General features: G+C 46.2%; 1 protein-coding gene across 14 annotated transcripts; it reads left to right on the top strand.

Moving 5' to 3' along the window:
- Positions 1-1481: 1481 nt before the first annotated feature.
- MPG (N-methylpurine DNA glycosylase) lies at positions 1482-21830 on the top strand. 14 transcript variants are annotated; one of them, XM_038151723.1, is made up of 6 exons: positions 7029-7226; positions 7547-7649; positions 11170-11317; positions 11912-12137; positions 15169-15373; positions 20299-21830. In XM_038151723.1, exons 4-6 carry the CDS (start codon positions 11916-11918, stop codon positions 20691-20693), a joined length of 822 nt encoding a protein of 273 aa, XP_038007651.1. In that variant the 5' UTR covers positions 7029-7226; positions 7547-7649; positions 11170-11317; positions 11912-11915; the 3' UTR covers positions 20694-21830. The 14 variants fall into 14 exon arrangements, with proteins under 14 accessions (XP_038007645.1, XP_038007644.1, XP_038007647.1 ...); XM_038151721.1 differs by having other exon boundaries at positions 11167-11317; XM_038151725.1 differs by lacking the exon at positions 7029-7226 and adding an exon at positions 7242-7459.
- Positions 21831-21853: the final 23 nt, after the last annotated feature.

Below are 21853 nucleotides of genomic sequence, written 5' to 3'. Positions count from 1 at the left end.
AGCAGATGTGGTGTCGATCTCAATCAGCTCCTGGACCAAAAAGGGAAACCAAGCTCTGATGGGCAGCAATGTGCAGTAGGGGAAAGGGATTCCTGCTTGGAAAGAGAGCACAGTTTACATCCCATATGGAAATTCACATATTCAGCTATGGGAATAAAACCTGCTTCTGATGCCAGTTCTTACATATCCTCTTTGGCCCCCCCGACACTGGAAGGACAAGCAGATGGGGAAGCAGCAGATTCAGCAACACTGGTTAAATTGGCTGCTTCACGCATTTCAAGACCTCTGGTTAGGGTAGATATGCCCCAGGGAATTGATGATTCCAGTATAATCACCCCAAACTGCACAGGAATGCCAGGAGAGGCTGCCTTAGCCTTAGCTTTGCTTGGCAGAGAAGGTGTCTTGGGTTTAATCTTGGTAACCTAGACAAGGTCATCTGAAAGTTGATTGCAGAGAGGCTTGGATGGCCCTCAAGAGCTGGAGCCCAGTCACTATCTCTGCCCAATATCAGGAGAAATCTCATCAGAGATTATTCCTTAGGCACTTGATTTACCTCCGAAGCTGGATAAAATCCACTTACACAGAGATCAGGCTTATACTGCCAAGAAGCATTCCTGGTTACTTTGGAGGAATTAGTACCTCAAAGACAGTAAAATCCCTTGGCAAAGGACTCATTTTTCATTATCAATTACATTTATGCTGGGGCTTTACCAACACAGTTTTATTGGTAAGGATATGATATTTTCTTTCTTGTTTTTTTAATTTATTTTTTACATTTCTTAAGTAAAAGACAGCTTTGCTGTCTTGCAAAGCCACAACACAGACCCATCGTGACTGAAGCAGCGGGTGAGGATGGAGATGTTAAGAATGAGTGAGCACTGCAGAAAGTATTAGTGATTTACATGCAAAAGCAAACTTTACCTATATTGTATTTATGTCCCTAGACCCTTTTTTTTTTCCCTGGGAATATGTGAGTTCCCATCTCTTCAAAAGGAGGAGTTTGTTTTCTGTGGCAGTTCTTGGAACTGGAACATTAAGTCTGATGCCAACTGAAAAATTGATATGCAGAGGGTGCACCCTGCTGCTTTCCAGTTACTTGAATTCTTACCCTGGAGCCCTGGCTGCCTGTCCTTTTCTGGGAAACAAATAATCACATCAAACCTAAGGGATTTGTTTGAAGACAGATTTGAGGGTTCAAGAACCCTTTTGTTTAAATGAGGCCTCAGACAGAAACTGGAGATCCTTCATGTTTAAATTGCTCTTTGAGCAATGGAACAAAGTACAGTTTCCTAGGCTCCTCTGTCCCATTTCCTCTCCCTTCCTTTCCACAATAACCTCTGTCTCCTCTTGCTTTCCTGAGGACCTGGTGATGCTGACAGGTCCCCTGTCCCCAGCCCTCCCACACCATCCACCTCCTGTGTCCCACAGGCTGCATGCCAATGCATGCACTGGCTGGCCAGTTCTGATCACCCAGAACACTTCAAACAGCGCAGGGAACTGCTGAGCACGTTCTTGTTTCTTTTTGGAAGGAGGGTGTGATTCCAGATCTTTTCCCTCTTACCCAGAAACCCGGTTTTATTACAGAAACTACAGGAACTTAACCTACAGATTTATGAGAGAAGGAGATAGACAAGGTGAGTGTGTAAATTCTCTTACCCTGAGAAATAAGGTTGACAGGGAAATGTAGCAGCAATTTAAGTTACAACAACTGGACTTGAATGCAGACCCCAAGAGAAGGGTTCTCTGTCTTTTGCTCTGCCTTGTGAGTTTAGATGAGCTTGTCTCTTGCGGCATTTTAATTTTTCTTTTAACCTAAGAGGACAAGCAGGATGGAGTTACAAATTACTCTAACTATAATTAACTTGCAGTGTATGCAGAGCTAATCTTTGCGTTGCCAGTATGGACACAGGCAGGAAAGCCTTTCTCAGACCAGGTCCTGTGTGCCAACAGTTCTGGTCAATGATTATCCCTTGCAAAAAGCCTGTGACATACTCCCTCCAGTCACCTGTTTACATCCCAAATGTTCTCAAGTTCTGCTATTTCAAGCTTAACTCTTGTGACCTTACTCAATGATATTCAATCCAAGTCTCTTTACCATATCCTGCAAGGCAAACAACTTCAGGTCAGTTTTAGTAACCAGTGCTATGTCATGCCTGTGGTCAATGACTCTAAGTATGCCCACGCCCATGTGTTTCCTAAATTTGGATGTCTGTGATAGCAAACACCAGGGGCTGGGGGGGGCAGTCCTGTTTCACCAAAGAAGAATTTGGGGCGTTTTCGCTCTTTGAGCATTCTCTTTCACCTTCTGAGCATTTCCTGAATGAATTCAGATTTACTAGAAGATATCAGCTAAGCAGATGAGCAAACCAATTGTGACTCCTGCAAAATGTTTCTAAGAGGTGGATGAGTCAGATAACAGATCCACAGAGCAGAAGATATCCACCCCCTACAGCAGTCAACTGTCAAAGCTTACAGACAGTATGAAAACAGATCATGTACGGAGTAATATTTCTCCTAAATACTCCACCAGACCCAGTGGTTTGTGGCTCAGGGACTTCCTGAAGCAGAGATGCTATGTCTGTGTGTAATAGCCTGGACAGACTTTTCCTCCTGGTATTTCTTCAGTAGGTTCTTGAACCCAAACATTTTAGTACTCACAGCGTCCTGTTGAAATAAGCTTCTCAGTCTATGTGTAAATTGTCCCTTTCTTTTTGATCCTGGCACTTTCTAGGCCACTTTCTTTCCTTTTCAGTCTTTGCCCACTCTCCATGAAAAATTTTGTAATGAACCTCTGAGACAGAGAGTGAGCACTCACTACTTAACTTCTGGTCTCCTTTGGAAAATGCTCTGATGTTTTATCCCAGGGGAGCCAGTAAGTACGTGACCAATTTTTATCCCAGTACACTCATACACATAAGCATCATCTTTCAAAATTCCCTCCCAGCAGCATTTCTGTATTTCAAAAGGTACAGGATTACTCCTGTAAAAAGAAATGATCACCATCAGCTGAACTGCATCCTAATTTGCACAATTTTTCTTCTGTTATGAGACACTGGTGGAGCTTATCTGCACTGCTGCTATCTGCTGCCATGCTGACATTGCACAGGATGCAGAAAAATGGTGATTCCTCAGTGTATTACCCTGACCTCAGGTTTACACCCCATTTATGCCTGTTTCTGCTCTTACTGCTCCAGGCCATCCATGTCAAAGGCGAGGTGTTGCTCAGTCCAGAGGGCACAGACGCGGCAGCAGCAGCACAGAGAAGGGATGTGAACCTCCTCCAGCTCAGGGACCTGGTTTAAGCACAGCTCTGCACAACATTACTGGACTGGTAAACTGGAGAGGAAACTGTTCTGAAGGAGAAGCAAGAATAAGTAGTTGAGGACAAGGAGCCAGAGGAATTCCTTTAATTGGCTTTTTCCCTGCATCCAGCACATTCTGAGCACCGTCAGTAGAAGGGCAGAGCTGGAGATGGCAAACAGCTCTGAGGCTTGCAATGCTCTGACTGGACAGACATTTACATATTTCTCCACAAACCCCTCCAACACTCTCATGTATACCCTTTCTCTGTTCTGACTGATTTATAAGCATGATTGCATCTTGAGCTAGAAAATACTGAATGAACTGTCTTTAACCCTTTCAGAACAGGAAACTACCATGTTTTAAAAAGCTTGGTAGATTGTTGGTACAGCTTCCTCACCTCAGCTAGTTTAGCTGAACCTTTGGTCTCACTCTGCAGCTTCTCATTGCTCCTGTGCAGTTAGGAGAGGCTCCCAGGCATGGCTGTGCTATGTAAGCTGTCAGTCCTACAGACACAGGGAGCAGAGCCCAGCAGCCCAGCAGTTTGCCCCGCTCACTTGGGTTTTTAGCTTTTGTTCTTTTTTGATGGTTTAGGTTGGAAGGAACCTTACAGCCCATCCAGTTCCACCTCTGCCATGGGCAGGAACACCTTCCACTGTCCCAGGGTGCTCCAAGCCCCGTCCAACCTGGCCTTGGACATTTCCAGGGACAGGACAGCCACAGCTTCTCTGGGCAACCTGTGCCAGGGCCTCCTCACCCTCAGAGGGAAGAATTTCTTCCTAATATCTAACCTATTTGTTTCTCTGCATTGAGCAATCTTGTGAAGCCAACCATTTCTGTCTTGTCAGAGAACAAAAATGTCTTTCACACATAGCAAACAAACAAATAAGACTGAGTAGAATCCATTAATAGGTTACTGAATAGGACTTGCTTGCCCTCTCTGGTCCAGAGCTGATGCTCCCAGAAGCTGTGTTGCTTTACTGGGTTTCCCATTGCTTGCAGTGCACTTGGAAGAATTCCCTGCACACTGAGTGCAAAGCAGATGGACCGGTACCTACCATGGATATCCCCAAATTTAGGATAATACACACACATCTGCTTACATAACGAATTGAATGGGCTCAGTTTACAGAACCGGACATTTGATCTGTGGCTCAGCTTGGGTGTGGGAGATACCAAAGTAGCCACAAGCACCTCTCCCGCCTAGCACCGGGTTTTGGAGTGCTGTATGACCTCAGACGCTGGTTGGAAATAGCTCTGGATAAGACACACTGGCAGTTGCGGATAAGTAGGAAGCAGCAGCCAAGACTGGATGTCAGGAGAGGCCAGGAGGGGATGTCATAAAAACCCTGTGCTGTTTGGAGTGCTTTCATCCACGGGAATTCTTCAAGAGTTGGCTCATGAAGAGTTGCAGCTGTCCCGTGCTGCTGGCAAGAGCAGCGTGGCCACGTGAAGTGTCCAGGCGATGGCCGGTGGGGAATTCCGTGTCTCTTCCTAACGGGACAGAGGAGGCTTTCAGCAGACACCGCTGAAGCTTCATTTGGCACCATACAAAGAGAAAACTTGAAAATCTGCCCCTACTGCTTTGTCCTGCTTCCATGCTGCTCTGCTGTCCTGGCTGTAAAAGGATGATAAGTCAGGGCTCTGCACAGCCTGGGAGCTGTAGGGAACCACTCTGCAAACAGTTTTTGCTCCAAGAAAAGCCTGGCGCGCTGTATGCAGCCATTGTGCCACAGACCCCAGGGTCTCCACCAGCCAGATTTTCTAACCGCAGATTCCAAGTCATTCCTCTCACATTAAAAAGTTTTTGCCGCACAGGGAGAGGAACTTTAATCTTCTCAAACAGATCTGCTTTTACAGGAGGCTATTTTAGGCGTTGATTCTGTAACAGTGAAGTTATTGGACAAATGAAGAACATGGCATATGCTGTCGCTTGGAGCAATTTGCATTCCTCAGGTGCTAAAAGCTTTAAATACTTCCTTTGGGCATGAAATAGATCTGCTGCCAAAGAAGCCAGCATCCTGAGAGTGCCTGTCCCACAGACTCCCACAGGGGAAATGTCTGCAGAGCTGAACTAGTCTGACCCCAGGAAATCCTCCCCACAGCTCCCGTTATTGCTCAGTTTCTCCTTTAAGTTTCATAATTCGCTGAAAGATCAGTTTGGTGTTTGATTATCTTCCTTTTCACGCACTTTCATGGTCTTCCTCTTTTATATTAATACCACATTAAAGCTGGGATGTGAACCATGCAAGTCAGGAAGTCCGAGATGCTCATTCAAAGACACTCAGTCAACATTGTTAATCATTTTTAAATGATTGTTTTCTTTGCTAATACACAAACGGCTCATTTCAGACTAGAGCTAAACACATCTGTGCAGCCAGCAGGTAATATCCCTCCAGGGGTTTCTCACTCTTGTGAGCTTATTTTTATCTATTTTAACTAAAACATCATACAGAGATCTCTAGTATCAATACCTTTAAGATTTATTCATGTTTCCTTCCCTTTTTTGTTTTTTTTTTATGCCATTACACTAGCAGTGCTATCGTGCTTTACAATGATTTAAGGGCTTTTCAGTGCATTCTTGAAGTTGCTTTGGGTTGCAAAGTATATCAGTTGCTTTTTCAGAGTCAAAAAGAATGAATATTGTGTAACAGACTCTGTGTTTGTTCCACTCATGGTTTGTTTGGGTATTTTTTTACACCTTCTTTTTTCCCCTGGCCTGCTCACATTTGAGCATGACTCCATGCTCAAAGTACCTGGTGTCTGTTTCTGCCTTCGTAAGAACCCTTAGCTACTCATACTCCTGCCTGCACCTCCAAAGCTGTCAATATCCCCTAAAATTATAGTCAGTAATTTATTCTTTTCCCTTCCAAATTCGCAAAAGGGGTAGACAGTGAATGCCTATTCTCTGCATCACTGGATCCTAGCTGGTGCTATCGTGGTATGAGTATTTTATTACAAAAATGGGAATAAACCCACTTGGATTCATCAGACGTTCCCTCATACCCTTTCTGCAAACTCTTGTTTATGAATCAATGGCCCCAGCTTCATGTCCCCAGAATGTTGTGAGGAAAAATCGTATTTTGCCCCCATTTTTACCATATGCTCCATCTGGATAAAAGCTGAAGCCAAGAATTTTTTCTGCAGGCCAGATACTTGTTATTTGGGGAACTGAGGGAGTAATTAATGTAGCTCTCTGTCAAGCCAGCTTGTGACCATGCATGCTCATTGGAATGCATGTTCATGCCTTTTTGGAGTAGAACTACTAAAAAATTTGGGTCGGAAAGAACCTTAAAGATCACTCAGTTCCACCCCCTGAAATGGGTAGGGACATCTCCCATTACTCCAGGTCCTGTCCAACCTGCCCTGGAACACTTCCAGAGACGGGGCAGCCACAGCAGCTTTAGGCACCCTGTGCCACTGCCTCTCCAGCCTCACAGGGAAGAATTCCTTCCCAATACCCCCTCAGTCAGATTGAAGCCATTTCCCCCCGTCCTGTCACTCCAGGCCCTTATCTAAAGTCTCTCTCCAGCTCTCCTGAAGGCCCTTTAGCCACTGGAAGGGGCTCTAAGGTCTCGGCACACCTTCTCTAACCCAGGCCCAACACCCCCAATTCTCTCAGCCTTTGCACTGACGAATTAATGATTCACATGAAAAATCGCGGATTGGATGCCGAAAACCAGCGAGAGTTCAAACGCTGTTTTACAGAGGGTCTGTGCTCCAGAAAGCAACACCCACGAGGAGACACCCCTGAAGACGAAGAATCTTTACACCGGGGCCGCAGCGATCCCCGCGCTGCCAGCGGCTCTTCCCCCTCACGGCCGCGCCTGCGCCCCTGGCCCGCCCCTCACGGCAGCTGCGGGGCTTCCGCGGGGCCGCGGCAGGGGCTGCGCGCGCCCCGCCCGCGGCGGGAACGGGCCCGGCAGGTGCGTGAGGGGCAGCCCGGGAGCGACCGGGAACGACCGGGAACGGCCGGGAACGGCCGGGAACCACCGGGAACGACCGGGGCGGGCGGAGGAGGGAGCTCGGGTTCCTGGGGCTCGGCCGCGGCCACGGCAGCGCCCGAACGGGCCCGGCCGGCCTTGCCCAGCACTGCCGGGCGCGCCGTCCGCTGCAGCCCTGGGTTCCGCTCCAAATCACGAGTGTCCTCAACCAAAATGTAATTCTGCTGAGAAGGCTTTTTTTAAAAAATTTATTTATTTGGTTTTTTGTCATTGCTCGTTGTTACCTTCTTTATTCTTTAGAGAAGGATGAGTTAGGTTTCATCCCAAAAAAGCTTAAGATGCCCGGTAGGGAGTAGGAGCGAGGACTTGAATTGCAAGGAAATAAGATCCCCAGCACTTAGTAAGGTGAATAAAAGCATCCCTTTTGGGTTATTTTTGCGGTATTAGGATTGCACGTGCTGTCAGAATCTTGCTGGAGAAATTGACTCTATATTTACGGTTATATTAGCTCATGCCTGCACTCTTTTTCAGTGGGTTTTTGGGGTTTTTTTCCTGCTTCTCACACTGTTGTCCAGAAAACTATACGTTATTCACTTACTTCTGGTTACTAATAGGGTCGACTAGACAGGAAAGGCAGAGAGACATCATTCATGCTGAGAACTCATTGAAGGATCTGCCTTAAAATGTCTGTTTAAGAGGTTATGGAACAAAAAAGACAGGAATAACTGGCAGGAATAAGTTGCTAAACTGGCAGAAACAGGCAGGAATAAACCACCAAACCAGATGTAGCCCCCAAGGACAGTGTTGCTAGTGATGGTTTCAGCAGCAAATGTGTCACTAGTTTTTAAAGAGGGTTCTAGGGGAAATCCGAGGACTGCAGACCTGGAAGTTTGACCACCAACAAGTGAATTAATAGCAAATGTAGCAAACAAGGATTATTGGACAGCTGCATAAGTATATAGTGGGGGAAAATCAATGTGGCTTAAAAATCATGCCTCAGAAAAATGCTGGAATTTTCTGCAGGTCTAAATAAGCATGTTGAGGTCTGGCTCACAGTCTGTACTCAGATTTCAGGAAGATTTTAAACAGGAACCCTTTACCTGGACATAATAAGGGAGTTCCCCTGTCATAAACACACAGCCGTTGCCAAGATAGCAAAGAGGATGTGAGTAAATGGGCAGCTCTCCTGGTGCCTGCAGGTCACCGCTGGGGTGCTGCAGGGATGGTTTGTAGATGACATGGAAAATCAGTGTTTCCAGCTGGCTTTGCCTTATTGAAGGTGGTAAAGAGGGCTGAGGGGGGTGAAGTGCGTGTGTAAACTGATTCCTGTGGGTGAGGAGCAGTGCAAATTCCCCACACAAAGTGAGGGAGTTTTTGGAGCAGTAATAAGTAATTCTGTGAAGTTTTCTTTCTTGGTCAAGTCTCCCTTTGGCTGGTGTTGCAGAGGTTCAGGGAAAACTGTGCCTGGATCAGAAGGTTCCAGGCCAGAGTTGTGGAGGATGTGTGGAGGACCACTGGATGTTTGTTCTGTTCTTCCCCAGGCTCCTGCTCTTGACCTGAAGAGCAGGATAAGGGACAGGGATCCTTTGGTCTGACCCAGCGCTGACCTAGCATCTGTTCCCACTTAAAATCTGTACAATTGGGAATTGCCGTGAGGAATTGTCTCTCTGGAACTGGCAGTGTTTTATGTACTCTTCATTATTGTGTCAGAAAAAGTGATGTACCTGAGGAAGGTTGTGCAGGTATCTGAACCTGGGAGCCAAAAGTACATGCAAATTGCCAGAGGGATATATATACACATGGGGTTTTTTCCCTTCTTTTCATGAAAACTCATTAAATACCTAAGGAAATGCCTGCAAATGCAGTCTTGTTAGAAGGATTAAAGAATCCTCTGTAGACTCTGTTGTGCCTTGAGTACAGGGTGTATCTGCAGCTGAGCTGGGTTTTGCATGTATTTGCAGTGCTCTCCAATTCGGGCTTGCAGGCTTCTGAACCACTTGCCTGAGATGAGCCCAGCAGCCCTGAACACTCCAGGCACTTGTGCTGATTCTGCTCTTGATCTTCTTTTTCTGACTTCCATACCCTTTTTTTTCTGTTTTTTTTGGATGTTTTTCCCAGATGTGCTCAACAACTTGTAGTTAATTTGGTTACCACAGGATTAGTAAAAAGTGATTAAACCCGTGGCTCATTATTTGAGGCCCAGGAGTTGGATTTGTTTATTATACAAGCAGGAAAATCTAGATAGAAATGAAGAGCTGCAGAATTTGTATGTATTCTTAGAGAAGTTGTTGAGCCTCTTGCTTCCCAAATGCAGGGGGCTTGGATCCGTGGTGTGTGTTGCCTTCTACAGTGTGGTTTTTCTTGGGCAAGAAGAGCTTTGTATTTACAAGCAACATCCTTTCCAGAAAGTGTAGATAGGCTTTGAGGCACAGAGCTTTGTGTTTCAGATCTTGCTATGAGCGAGCAGGGGGACAGAGCATAGAATGTGGGTTTTTTTCTGGGTTCCTGAGCTGGTGTTGCAGCCCCTCACTCTGCGCTCGTGTTCTGTCCTGACCCATTTCTCCTGGCTGCGAGGCAATTTGCTGCTGCTGTTTCTATTGAAGATGCTGGGCTGTGTCAAGGATCAGCCCGTAGCAATGAAGTTGCGAGTGCCCTGAGGCAGCTGCTAGAACGTGTCAGTAAGAGCCCTTGGAGATTTAGGAATGATTTAATTGGAAGTGCAGTAGGTGCCAGGCAGCTCAGATCCTGTTTCTGATGTCGCATTCCATAAGAGCACAAATTACCAAATGAGTTAATGCTCCACTCGAGTCAGCCATGTTTGCAGCATGTCTTTATGTGTGGCTGATGAGCTGGAAGTTCCAGTTAATACTGTCAGAGAAGTCTGGAGGTGTTGTCTTCAGTGGGAAGTACTGCCTTGTCTGAGTGTTTCAGAGGGTCAGTCTGAAATGGCGAGGTGTTCCTCCTCTGGCCCTTCCTTCCTGCAGCTCTTTCTCCTAGACAGGACTCATTTGCCCAGGCCACCAGACACTTCTGTCTAAAGCAGGCTGGTGAGTTCTGACAAAATTTTTAAGAATTCCCGCCAGCTAAAAGCCACAGTTCAGAGCAGGGTACCTGGCATGGAGCTGGTGGTTCTGTGGCAAGTCTCTAACACCACTGAATTATTGCAATAAAGAATTAGGTGTTCAGAAAAAAATAGAACCATCCTACCTCTCTGCCAGTCATGCCAGTGGGATTTGATTTTTTTCCTCCCTATTTTTATGTTTGTGTCTGGATTCTTCTGAAGTGAAACGTAACACTGTTGGACAATTGGCGCTGGTGATTCAGATTGTAGCAATGCTGAATTTGTTTCACTGTAGTGAAAATAAACTGTTGCTGGTGGAACTTCATTGTGAGAATCATCAGATCAAGATAAAGATTGCTTTTGATGTTGAAAATTTTTGTAGTAATTTATAAATGCTGATGATCTGGTGAAAAATGAGTGGCAACAGTTAAGTACTTGTGTATGTACTTGCTTGCAGGTTCAGCTATAGGATTCTTTCTCCATTTCTAAATCTGTATGATGATGGACCCTTACATCTACATGGGGATCAATTTAGAGTTGATGTCTTTGCATTCTCTTGTAAAAGTCCTTTTTTTGAGGATGACACTTTCCAAATTTAGTGCCAGTGGGGGCATTTTAAAAGTTTGGTTTCAGCTTTCTGTGTATTCAGTACAGGAAAAGCGTATTCCCCACTGAATAACAAAGGCTTAAGAGCCTCTCCAGCACTGCCCATCTGGGAAATGGGCTTTTACTGGACCAACAGAAAACTGCAAATTATTCAGGAGTTTGATCTAATGGTGTGCTCTTGGTATCAGATCTCCAGAATCTCTTGGCCTGTTTCAAAGCACTTTATCCAGTGAATAAATGCTTGTACCTGTTCAGCAGGTGTAAGGACTGCAGCACTGAAAAGGAAACACCAGCTCTGTGGAGCTCATGTGGAAAGTGGTGACAGACCAGGAGAACACTTGCACGATTGTGATGTAGCTGCCTCAGGTCCATGCTGTTGGCTGGAACAGTAGGTTGAATCTTTCTGGTGAGTTGAATCATTTTGGGGAGATTCTAACACAGACACTTCTACAGCACGATAAACAAGTTTGTGACTGTGAATAGGGCATCTCTGAATTTCCTGTGGAGGTTTAGATTCTGATCCAGTTACATTACCTTTGAAAATGATTGATATACAGCTTCTGTGAGCTTTCTGATGCAGCACAATTTTTGAAGTGCTTGTTTTCTGTTTTTTCTTTCTGCTTAAAAGATTTTGTTAGCTTTAGGTAAAAAGTACGGAGTGCTGGTTCATCTTTGCTTTTACTTTCTGAATTTTCTAACTGAACAGCAAACTTATTTTCGATGCTTGGTGGAGCAGAGTTGCTTTTATCTGCAGTCCTTAAAAGATGGATACTCAAACTGCTGTTTGCTGTTTGCTCATCAGTAGAGCCCAATATTTGCCCAGCCTGGTGCAAACAGAGCTAAATCTGTCACCTGCTGCTGCAGTTTGCATAGGCTGTCCATGTAGTCATAGCTTTCAGATCCATTGTTGTGGAGAGATGTGTAAAAACAGAAGTTTGTGGAAATGAGTTGCTTTTAAATAAGCTTTATAATCCTAATGATACTTATATCCATCTTTTAGAACTATGCCAAGAAAAAGAAAGTTGTTGGCTCAATTAAGTGCTCTTCAAAACACCAGCAGCTTCCCTCAGATCAATGCCGTGGAGCAGCTGAACACTACACCTGGAGCAGATTCTTCTCCAAAAAGCAGCAAATATTTTATGATAGAGAAAAAAAATTCTCCTCAGCTACAAGAAGATTTTTTCAACCAGCCCTGTGTTAGTCTGGCCAAGTCCTTTCTGGGACAGGTAAGGCATGAGCACTGAGATTCTTGTACTGCATTATGTGCTAGCTAATGCATTATGTGCTACCTAATAACATAGTGTAAAAGGATGGAATTCTTTTTCTGCCATTTGACTCCTAGGCTTGGCTATTTTAGGGATACAGCTCTCATTCCTTCTCTTGCTAAGTGCAGTGGAATTTAAAGACCAGTAGCTGAATCTATTCTAGATGAAGTCAGAGGAGTAATTTTTCAGATTTTTTTAGTCTGTCACATTTTTAATTGGGGTTTTTCTGGTGGAGTTTTCCTTCCTTTTTTCTGTTTACTAAAATGTTCTTAGCTGCTTGTGGTTTGAAGGCTGTTTCAGGCCCATTATCTTCCTTTCAGCAATTGCTTTACTTGTTTTTGTTTCTTGCTTAGCCCAGTGGAAAGCAATGCTCTGCAGTCAGCAACATCTTCTTTGCCTCCATTTTACTGTCTTGTTATGCTAAGGATTGCACAGTCCCACAGTCAGGCTCTTTTCACTCCAAATATTGCTATTCCTATCTTTTGTTTCTGAGTTTCCAAGTCATTACCTGTTCATGCAAGGACTTCTCCCTTAGCCCATTGCATAAACTTTGAGGAGTCTTTGGACCTTGCTGAAAGCCTTTGGAAATCAGAGTGGTGGGGATAGACTCTTCTGCTTAGTGAGTCCTTCAGAAAGCTCTCTGGCTGTTTCCAGGGGAGGGAGTTCCCTTAGCATTTTCCCTATAAAAAGTTCCAGTCCTGGACCTTCTAAACTCAGCTGCAAAATGTGTGTTCAGTTTCACTGCTATGGTCTTATCTCCTCTGAGTCTTTTTTATACCTTTATTGTCTGCGGGGTGAGCAGACTCTCTGGGTTCTCATGGCTTTAGATAACTCCAGGAATTTGTTCCACAAACTGTTGGTTTTGGCCTGTTTTGCTGCATCCAGCCTTTTTTATTTTCTAAGGATATCTTGCTTGTAAGTGACGCCTTTGCTCTGCCTTTTAGCCCTGCTGGGTTTCTTTCTGGTCTGCCTTCACCTCTTTGTGATACTCCACATGTGTTGCTATCTTTGCAGACATCCTGCTAGAGACTTGCCTTTCAGGCCCTAACCTTTGGCTGCCTCTAAAGTTCTTCCCAACAAGCTCCCTCACTTTACGTAGTTTCCTCTTTGGGCTGCTAGGCAGGACTCTGGTAGATTATTTTTGGACTTTAATGCTTGTGAAAAGACACTGAACTTTATCCTTCACGGTCATGGTACTGAGTTGTTTTTCAGGAGTAAATCTTTGGAAAAGACTTTTGTTTTGCTCCAGATCTGAGAACTGAGTCTTTTGCTCATGAGGTTCCTGATTCCTTGCTCTGCACAACATTTGATGGTGTCTAAGCAAACATTGCACATGTCCTGCTCTGTCTGAGGATGTCTCCCTTTACTGATACATTTTTGTTGTCTTCATGGCTCCATCCCCCTCATGTGCTCAGTTACTCAGGGCAGATGATTTTTGAGTCCTAATTCTGTATTTTTCCTGTTTAGGCCTAGTATTCCAAACCACGTGATTTCTATCTTAATTTTACCTTTTCTTTAAAGTATAACCCCCGTTTCCCATGACCCAGCCTGTTCTCTTATAAAGGTAATTTAGTGTTTCCTTCATTACACCAAGATTTTGGAGGCACCTGGTATATTAATCCTGCTTATCTTCATGATACCTGAGTTCTTGGAAACAAAAAAGGTACATGCAGTGAATGGCCTTTGACAGGGAACTGCCAAAACATCAACATACATCCTCAATGAGAAAAATAACCTTTATGAAATGGCTTACTGTGAGGTGTTGGGAATTATCACCATTTTTAAACTTTTTTTTATTCAACAGAATATTTGGTGTGTCTGAAGAAAGAGAAGTGCCTGGATGCTTTTAAACCCATAACCTAACCATTGCATTTCATCATACTGAGGGAGAAATGAGGCCACATGGGTCTGATTTTGGGATGTTCCCAGGCACTTCTGAGCACCAGTGCTTTATTTTTCATAAAAAATAATAAACAGATTATTTTCAACAATTTGACAAGTGCTGTAGGGAAACTGTGGTATACTGGAGCTGCAGCTTTGGAAACCAACTCCTGGAGCATCCGTTATGGATCAGATCAATATCTGCATTAGCAATACAGCACAAACATCTGTTAGGAATTAAGCTTTGTTTTCTGAAGGTCATTTTTGAACAGCTGCATAATTAAAGTGTTATAATTAAACTGATTGCTGGTGCCCAAAAGAGACTGTGCTGCAGCATTTGATACACGTTAAGTAAAGCACGAAGTTCAGAAATCAGGTCAAACCACAAATTCCTTTGTACAAAGTCTAGTGGTTGTTTTATTTTTAAAGAGAATCTTTTGACTGTCATGTTTCGTTTCCCCTGCATCTGCTTTGTTTTACTTAAGGAGGTACCAGCAGCAAGAACACACTGTAATAACAAAGATCTGTTGTTGTCTGCCTGAAGCCAATTTCCATCTCTCCTGCACTGCCCTTCTCTGTGGTGCAGAAAATACTGAAATAGCATTGATGCCCTCTCTAGAGCTGATTATCTCTGTGATTTGGGCCTGGGACTTGTTTGAAACATCTCTAGGGAGGGAAACTGTCTAATCACAGCCGTTATTTAATTGTGCCACTGTCGTATTTCTTCTGGTGTAAGGATTATACAGTCATGATGCTTCAAAGTTGATATCAGCAGTGCTTTTTGCCTTAAACCGGATGGATTGGAGTGGAGAATACAGAAAATAACCTCAAAAGCACCTCCATGGGCTTTAGTATATTAGGGTCATAGATTGGTTCTGTTCCATACTGCCTCATCTAGACACTCCAGGCTTTAGTGGGGTGAGGGACAGGTGGGAACTCCTTGTACTGGGCTGTGGAAGCTGAAAAAGTTGTTGTTAGCTTATAGACTGCTCACTAGAGAGGATTTAGTACCATCAGGTCCTTTCTTTCCAACTTCTCTGTTTCCACAGCTCTCGCTGTGGTTATTTTGTACTGAGGGCTGGTAACTGATGCACTCTGACCTCTCTTTCAGATTTTAGTTCGCAAACTTCCTGATGGCAGAGAGCTCTGGGGCAGGATTGTTGAAACAGAAGCTTATCTGGGTGGGGAAGATGAAGCTTCCCACTCGAAAGGTGGGAAGCAAACACAACGGAACGCAGCAATGTTCATGAAACCAGGAACTCTGTACGTGTATCAGATCTACGGGATTTATTTCTGCATGAATGTTTCCAGCCAAGGTAAGCTGAGGCTGAAAGAGATGGAATGCCAGCAGGATGGGGCTGACATTTCAAGCTACAGTCGTGCTGCAAGTCACTTGTGAGCTCTCTGGGGGCTCTCTGATGGCAGTGATTGCTGTCACCATCCTCCCTTGGGACCTGGGCTTTGCCATGGTGATCAGGGTGTACCTGTGGACAGGCAGCACAGCAAGCAGGGCTCATCTCCAGCTGCCCCGTTTGTCCCAGCTGGGAGCTGTGGGAGCTGTTCAGGCACACAAAGATTGAGAAATTAGGGAGAATCTGGGTAGGATTCTCTGGAGCTTTCAGTTTTGATGACCTGGGCTGCTGTCTCAGTCATAAGATTCAGTGAACCTTGTTCCTCAAAAGTGGTGATGTAGAGAAAAATTGTTGCCTGAAACTCCTCTGTCTCCTGCCTTTATCTTCAGGGGCTGAATGAAGTGTTGGGGAAAACAAAAAGTCTGAGATGTCCTAAGTATAAACAAGGAGTCAGTAGAAGCATTTTAGCTATCTAGCTGTATCTAAAAGCCAAAAACATCCACCCAAATCAAAATACCCAGATGTTACAGAATCTCCAATCTTCTTTCATTATTATCAAGAAAAAATAATCAAGCTCTAATTAAATTATTCTGTAATTCACTGAAACTGTCCTTCACATTTCAAGACTCTTAACAAGCGTTCCTGAAAACTTCCTTCTTTTTCCTGTCCTGTAAGAATGACAGTATTTGCCTTGCAGTGAATCTCTTGTTTAATTAGACACCTTGAAATGGCAGCAGGTGTTTCCTAGGTAACTACTCTGTTGGAAAAAATCTCAAACCCAGTTTACTTTCTTTTTCACTATTTCAATGCTAAAGGTTAAAAAGCTTGTGTATTCCTAAGTGGAAAGCAAATGTAACTGTGACCATTAATGCTCAGGTTTTGGCCCTTGGACAGAAGCCAGACAGAGAAGTAGTGCCACGTAATAGTGTGGGGAAGAGCCTGACATTCCAACTGGGGCTGTGAGTCTGGTGGATGAACACATGTGAACTTCATTACATTGGCTCTGCCACATCTGTTCAGATTATGAAAGCACATGGTTCACTTGTCAGGATGGGATTCTTGTTGATTAAAATATTAAGAATAATACTTTTTATTAAAAAAGATGTTTAGCCTTTGAATTCTAGAAAGATTTCTTTGAAATACACACTTTAGGAAATTTTTCCTTATATACCTGTTTTTAGTTTTGTAGCAAAGCAGTGAGAGGGCTCCCTGTGGTGATGGAATTCATTGCATTTTTTGTTACAAGCTCCCTCCCCATCATCCTGTCCCACAGGAGTGACAGCAGGCTGAGCTGTCACTGCCAGCTTTGTCCGAGCACTGCAGTCAGCACCGTGGCTGTGCACGTTGTGCACCACCGATGCAGCTGCACAAACTGGAGCTGCCCCTCCTGTGTATTTGCCCACGTGCAGAAGTGTTGAAAGAGAGAATCTGGGGAGGAATCACACCCGAGATGTTTTTCTCCAGTTAGGGGAAGAAGGAGTTGTTTATTGTGCTGTGGTTTAGTCTGAGGGAAGGATTGAGGAAGTCATCTTCATGGTGGCACCTGGGTAGAGGGCAAAAGCATTTCATTCTCTGGGTATGGGATAGATCTTCAAAACTTTTGTTTTGACTCTGGCTGTGAAAAAACACAAAGAAACCCTGACAAAAAAAAAAAAAAAAAAACCAAATAAAAAACATCTCTTGTGGCATAGCTTGGTCCTTCTTCATAGCATGCTCTGAAGGCAAACAGCTCCAAGAGACAAGTGTATCCTCTGAAGCAGTGGAGCTGTGACTCTTTAGGGATCACTTGTTTTGATACACAGCCTCACCACCTCTGGCTCCAGGTGGAATAAACCTTCTCTGTTCATTGGTTTATGCTGAGGTTCAGGTTCCAGTATCACTCAGGGATGGGAAGACTGTGTCACCCACAGCCTTGTGTTCATAAAAGCAGAATGCGATGAGGGGGGAGGATCCACTGTTCTTTGTCAGTGAGGAAGGGGAAATCTTCATGCACATCACTGAGATAAAGCTACATTGTGGGGAATTTTACTGTGAGGGGTCCTCCCATCAGTGAGTGAAATACTGCAACTGCCTGAAGCCACAGCTGGCATCACTACATTTGGAGAAATCATGGGTGGTAGAGGAGAAGAGCTTATAGAAAACATATAGCCAAAGTCTTTTACTGTGCATGAATCCTACAGTGTGTCCTGAGCTGCACAATAATCTCAGTCCTAAGAGCTTTCCCTAGAGTTAAGAGAGATGTGGGGCTTCCCTTGCCTCAGGAAGAGGATAGATGCCAGTCATGCCTCTCTTTGATTTAGCTGTGATCTGTTTCTCTGGAATTTGCCAAGGTCTGTATTTTGCTGCCAGATCTGAAAGAACAGCTTGTAAAATCAAGAGCCTGGTGATGCACAGCCCAGGGTCACACTGCAGGGACTTCTCCCTAACTGTCAGCTCCTAGACTAGGATTTTGGAGGAAGTATTGGGGAGCACTGAGTCAGGTGGGTGAATGGAGGAGAAAATTCTCTTCTCTGCAGTGGCCAAGAGCTGTTTCCGAGCCTGGGAGCTGGAGCTGTTTCGGGGAAGGAGCAGGAAGCTGCGCTGTGGGGGTGTGGGACTCCTCTGTCACGTTATGATTTCTAGCTGCTCAGGGGGAGAATTGGCCTCTGCAGTGTTGTTAGATCCCAGCTTTTAGCCCTGAATGCTGCTCATTATATAGAGTAACTCTTAACAGGAGAGATAAATACTCAGCATCCCCAGCTGGCCCTGCTGCTGCTGGTGTGTGCACATTGATGCTGAACTCAGGTGACCCTTGAGAGTGAAATGCTGCAGGCTGGGAGGGGGAAGAAGCCAAGCTGAAGCACTCTGGAGTTGACTCAGCCACTCTTTGGAAATTGAAATTAAATTTCTAATGTGGAGGTTTGCTCAGGAGGAACTAGAGGTGTGAGGGGAAGAAGGCAGTAGCCCATCATGGTAACCCTGCACTCGTGTCCTGCCTGCCGTCTCCACCTCTTCGCAAGGCTGTTCTCTGGGCACAGTGGAGTGTGTGTTGCACACGGCTAGAAAGAACCTGGAAACTTCCAGCTGGAAATGCAGAAAGAGCAGCCAGAGACAGAAATTGTCAGTACCCCCTGGCTGGGCTCTGTGCTGCTCTGGGAGCACCTGCAGATTTCCAAGGGCTCGTCTCTCTTCATGTGAACTCCCAAGGACTCGGTTCAATTCAAGTGTGACCACCATTTCCACTTGTGGTTGAGATGGGTGAAAGCAAGCAGTGTAATGAGAGATTGCTCAGAACCCTGCAGTTGTTCCTGGCGAGGGAGGCAGCAGCATGATGGGGAAGGATGTTTCTTTGTGCATTGATAAAAAGCAGAATTAGGACATGGAACATGTTCTTAAAAATCTGAAATGACCTTTGAGCGCTAAATCACTGTTAGGCCAGGGAAGCGGCTTTTGGCTGCCAGATTAGCATCAACCCCCCTCCTTGGAGAAGGGAGTGCCTGGGAACAGATTGCTGACAGCTGTTGGAATTCGGGCTGTTGGCTTCACCGAGCTGTAGTCAGGGCAGCAGGGGTTCCGAGATGGTTCAGGACAGCAGGCACACCTCAGAGAGCCAGGAACCCGGACCTCACTGGGAGCCCAGAGGCGCAATTTAGTGTGGGATTTGTATAAAACATGAGAGGGATTCTATTTTGGGAAATGACAGGTCCTTAGGGATCTGCCAGTGCCTACAAAAAAAGCCTTTGCCAGGCATGAGTGTGGCTCCAGATGTTCGAGGCTGGAGAGGGAGAGGGGACTCTGGGGAGCAGCACTGTGCAGATGCTGGTGGGAGGAAAGCTGTGGGTGGCCAGCGCAGGGGGAGCTGTGTAGGGCTGCACACAGGCCCTGTGCCAGTGCTCTCCTCACCCACTTAGGGGCAGGAGGAGACCTGGGCCCCTGCTGACCACTGGAAAACACCAGGGAAATGTTTCTGTCCCATTTAGGCTGGAGATCCTTGTCTGACAGGGAATGTCTGCTCAGAGCTCCATCTTTGCTTCGCCGTCACCTGGCTGCAACAGCTGGGAGGGCAGGAGACCCAAGGCTTCTGACAAGGTGGCAAATCACATTTGAGAAAAGAATTTTTCCATTTTGTTCAGTTTTTGTCATAGAAAGGTCTCCTCTGCTAAGTGCTGCTCCCAGAGCTGTGCATCCCACAGCCAGACTGTGCAGCCCTGTCCTGCCTCAGGTCCCTGCCTTGGGAGAGCTTCCCTGGCACATGTGTCCAGATCACACTCTGCTGGAGCTGTGCAGTGACCCAAGGTTGTGCTCCTCCCAGCTGTTACACCTCCAGAGGGAGTTTGGATTGGTTCCCTCAGCTCCCTGGCTCCCTCAGCAGTGTCTGCTCCCAGTGCCTGCAGCTCCATCCCAGGTTTCTCTTTGTGCAGCCTCCCTCTGCAAGCTGCCTCTTCCTGCTGGCAGCATCCAGACTCATTCCTCCTTGCCTTTGTTAGCTGGAGTTCTTGTAATCAGAGTTTATTAGAAATCCCCTGGGTTTGGGAGCTGAGCTTTGGATACCTCTGCCAAAACTGAACCAGATGTATGTTTATTCCTGTACATTGTGCTGACATAAGACAAAGCTCTTGCCCTCTGGCAAGCCTTGGAGCAGCAGCCAGACTTGGCAACATCAGGTGGAGCTGGGAAGAGCAAGTCAGCACTGCAGAATGAAGGGCACAGAGCTACAGGAGGACATTGGAGGAGGAAGGGAGTGCCCTTGGAGCAAAGGACAGGCCCCGTGGTTGGATGCACCAGGCCAGTCTCTCTTCCACTGGGCTGAGCCACAGGCTCAGAGCTGAAGTGCTGCTGGAGGTGGGCTGAAAGGTGAGGCATTCCCCAAAACCAGCCCCTTACTAACACCCAGCTCTTGTTCTGCACAGGAGAAGGGGCTGCAGTGCTGCTGCGATCCTTGGAGCCTCTGCAGGGCTTGGATGCCATGAGGGAGCTGCGCAGCGCCTCCAGGAAAGCTCCCAGCAGGCTGCTCAAGGACTGGCAGCTCTGCAATGGGCCCTCCAAGCTCTGCCAGGCATTTGGCATCGACAAGGCTTTTGACCAAAGGGACCTGACTCAGGATGCTGCCATCTGGATGGTGCCTGGACAGGACCCGCCGGGGGAGCAGGACGTGGTGGCCACCACCAGGATTGGCATTGGCAACAGGGGAGAGTGGGCACAGAAACCACTCAGGTTTTATTTACGAGGAAACAGATTTGTGAGTGTTGTAGACAAGAAAATAGAGAGAGAGATGGCAGCAAGGGCACACTCCCCTGGCAGCTGACAAGTGTTGCAGGCGTCGCAGGGACCTGGACTTGAGCTGTGCTCTGCACAATGGCCTCAAGCTGCATCATGGCAGATAGAGGGGCTTGGGGGGTTTTTAACAATAAATGTACTTTGTCACAATGAATGGGGCAAGGTGGAGCTTTATTTGCAGGAGACTGGCATGGGCCTCCCAGCCAGAACTGAGGCTGGTTTTGGACACTTGGGCCACTGAAGGCCACTTGCTCCCTTGCCAGCGGATCTAGGCTTAATTAGGGTGGGTGAGAGGAGGGGTCACAGCTCTGGGCTGCTGCCATCACTTCAGCCCCCAGCAGAGGCCGGTGCTTGTTTGCTGCAGGGAAATAGTTAAAAAATTGGGTGGCAGCAGAGCAGACTGAAAGGATGGGAGCTGGGAGAGAAGGATGTAAAGGGAGGATCTTACTGTTGTCTGCAGCTACCTCAGGGGAGGGGATAGAGAAGACAGCCAGGCTGCTCTCAGACAGGATGAGAGGCAACAGGCCCCCAGCTGGAAAACAGGAAGTTCTCATTAGCTCTGTGGAAAAAAATTTCCCCATGGGGGTGGTCAAACACTGGAACAGGGGCCCAGAGAAAGCTGTGGGCCATTCACACCTCCACAGACAGGGTCCTGAGTGACCTGAGCTAACACCTTTCATTTGAGCAGAGTCCCCTTCCAACCTCTACCTACCTCTAATGTCCAGCTCAGAGAACAAGAATGGGTTTTTCTTCATTTTCCCAGCTGATTTTGAAACCAGTTCAGAACTTAGCACTGTGTGAACTCACCCAGTTGGTGTGGGCAAGTGAAGCTGCTCCTGAGAGCTCTGGGAAAAGGTCCAGCCTCACACAGGCAGGGGTGAGCTGGCACAAGCTCCTGCTGTCCCCAGGCCCTGGCATGGCTGGAGGAGCAGTCCCAAACCAGAGCAGGAAATGTATCCCTGTTTCTCACTTTCCTGCTGGATAGCTTTAACCCAGGCCAGGATCCCTGTCTGGTTCCCTGCAGCCACAGCCATGCTTGTGGGAGAGGGACTGGAGGGACAAAACAAGCCCTGGAGGACAAGCCTGAGCCTGAGTGCCCCCAGCACCAGGCTCTGGGTGGAACAGGTCCTGAACTTGCAGCTTGGCCAGCACCTTTCAGTCCTGCTCAACAAGCAAGGTCCCACTCCC

Source organism: Motacilla alba, chromosome 14 (genome assembly GCF_015832195.1).
Source record: "Motacilla alba alba isolate MOTALB_02 chromosome 14, Motacilla_alba_V1.0_pri, whole genome shotgun sequence".
In the NCBI taxonomy this organism is placed as follows: domain Eukaryota; kingdom Metazoa; phylum Chordata; class Aves; order Passeriformes; family Motacillidae; genus Motacilla; species Motacilla alba.
This window is presented reverse-complemented; position numbering and strand designations above follow the sequence as displayed.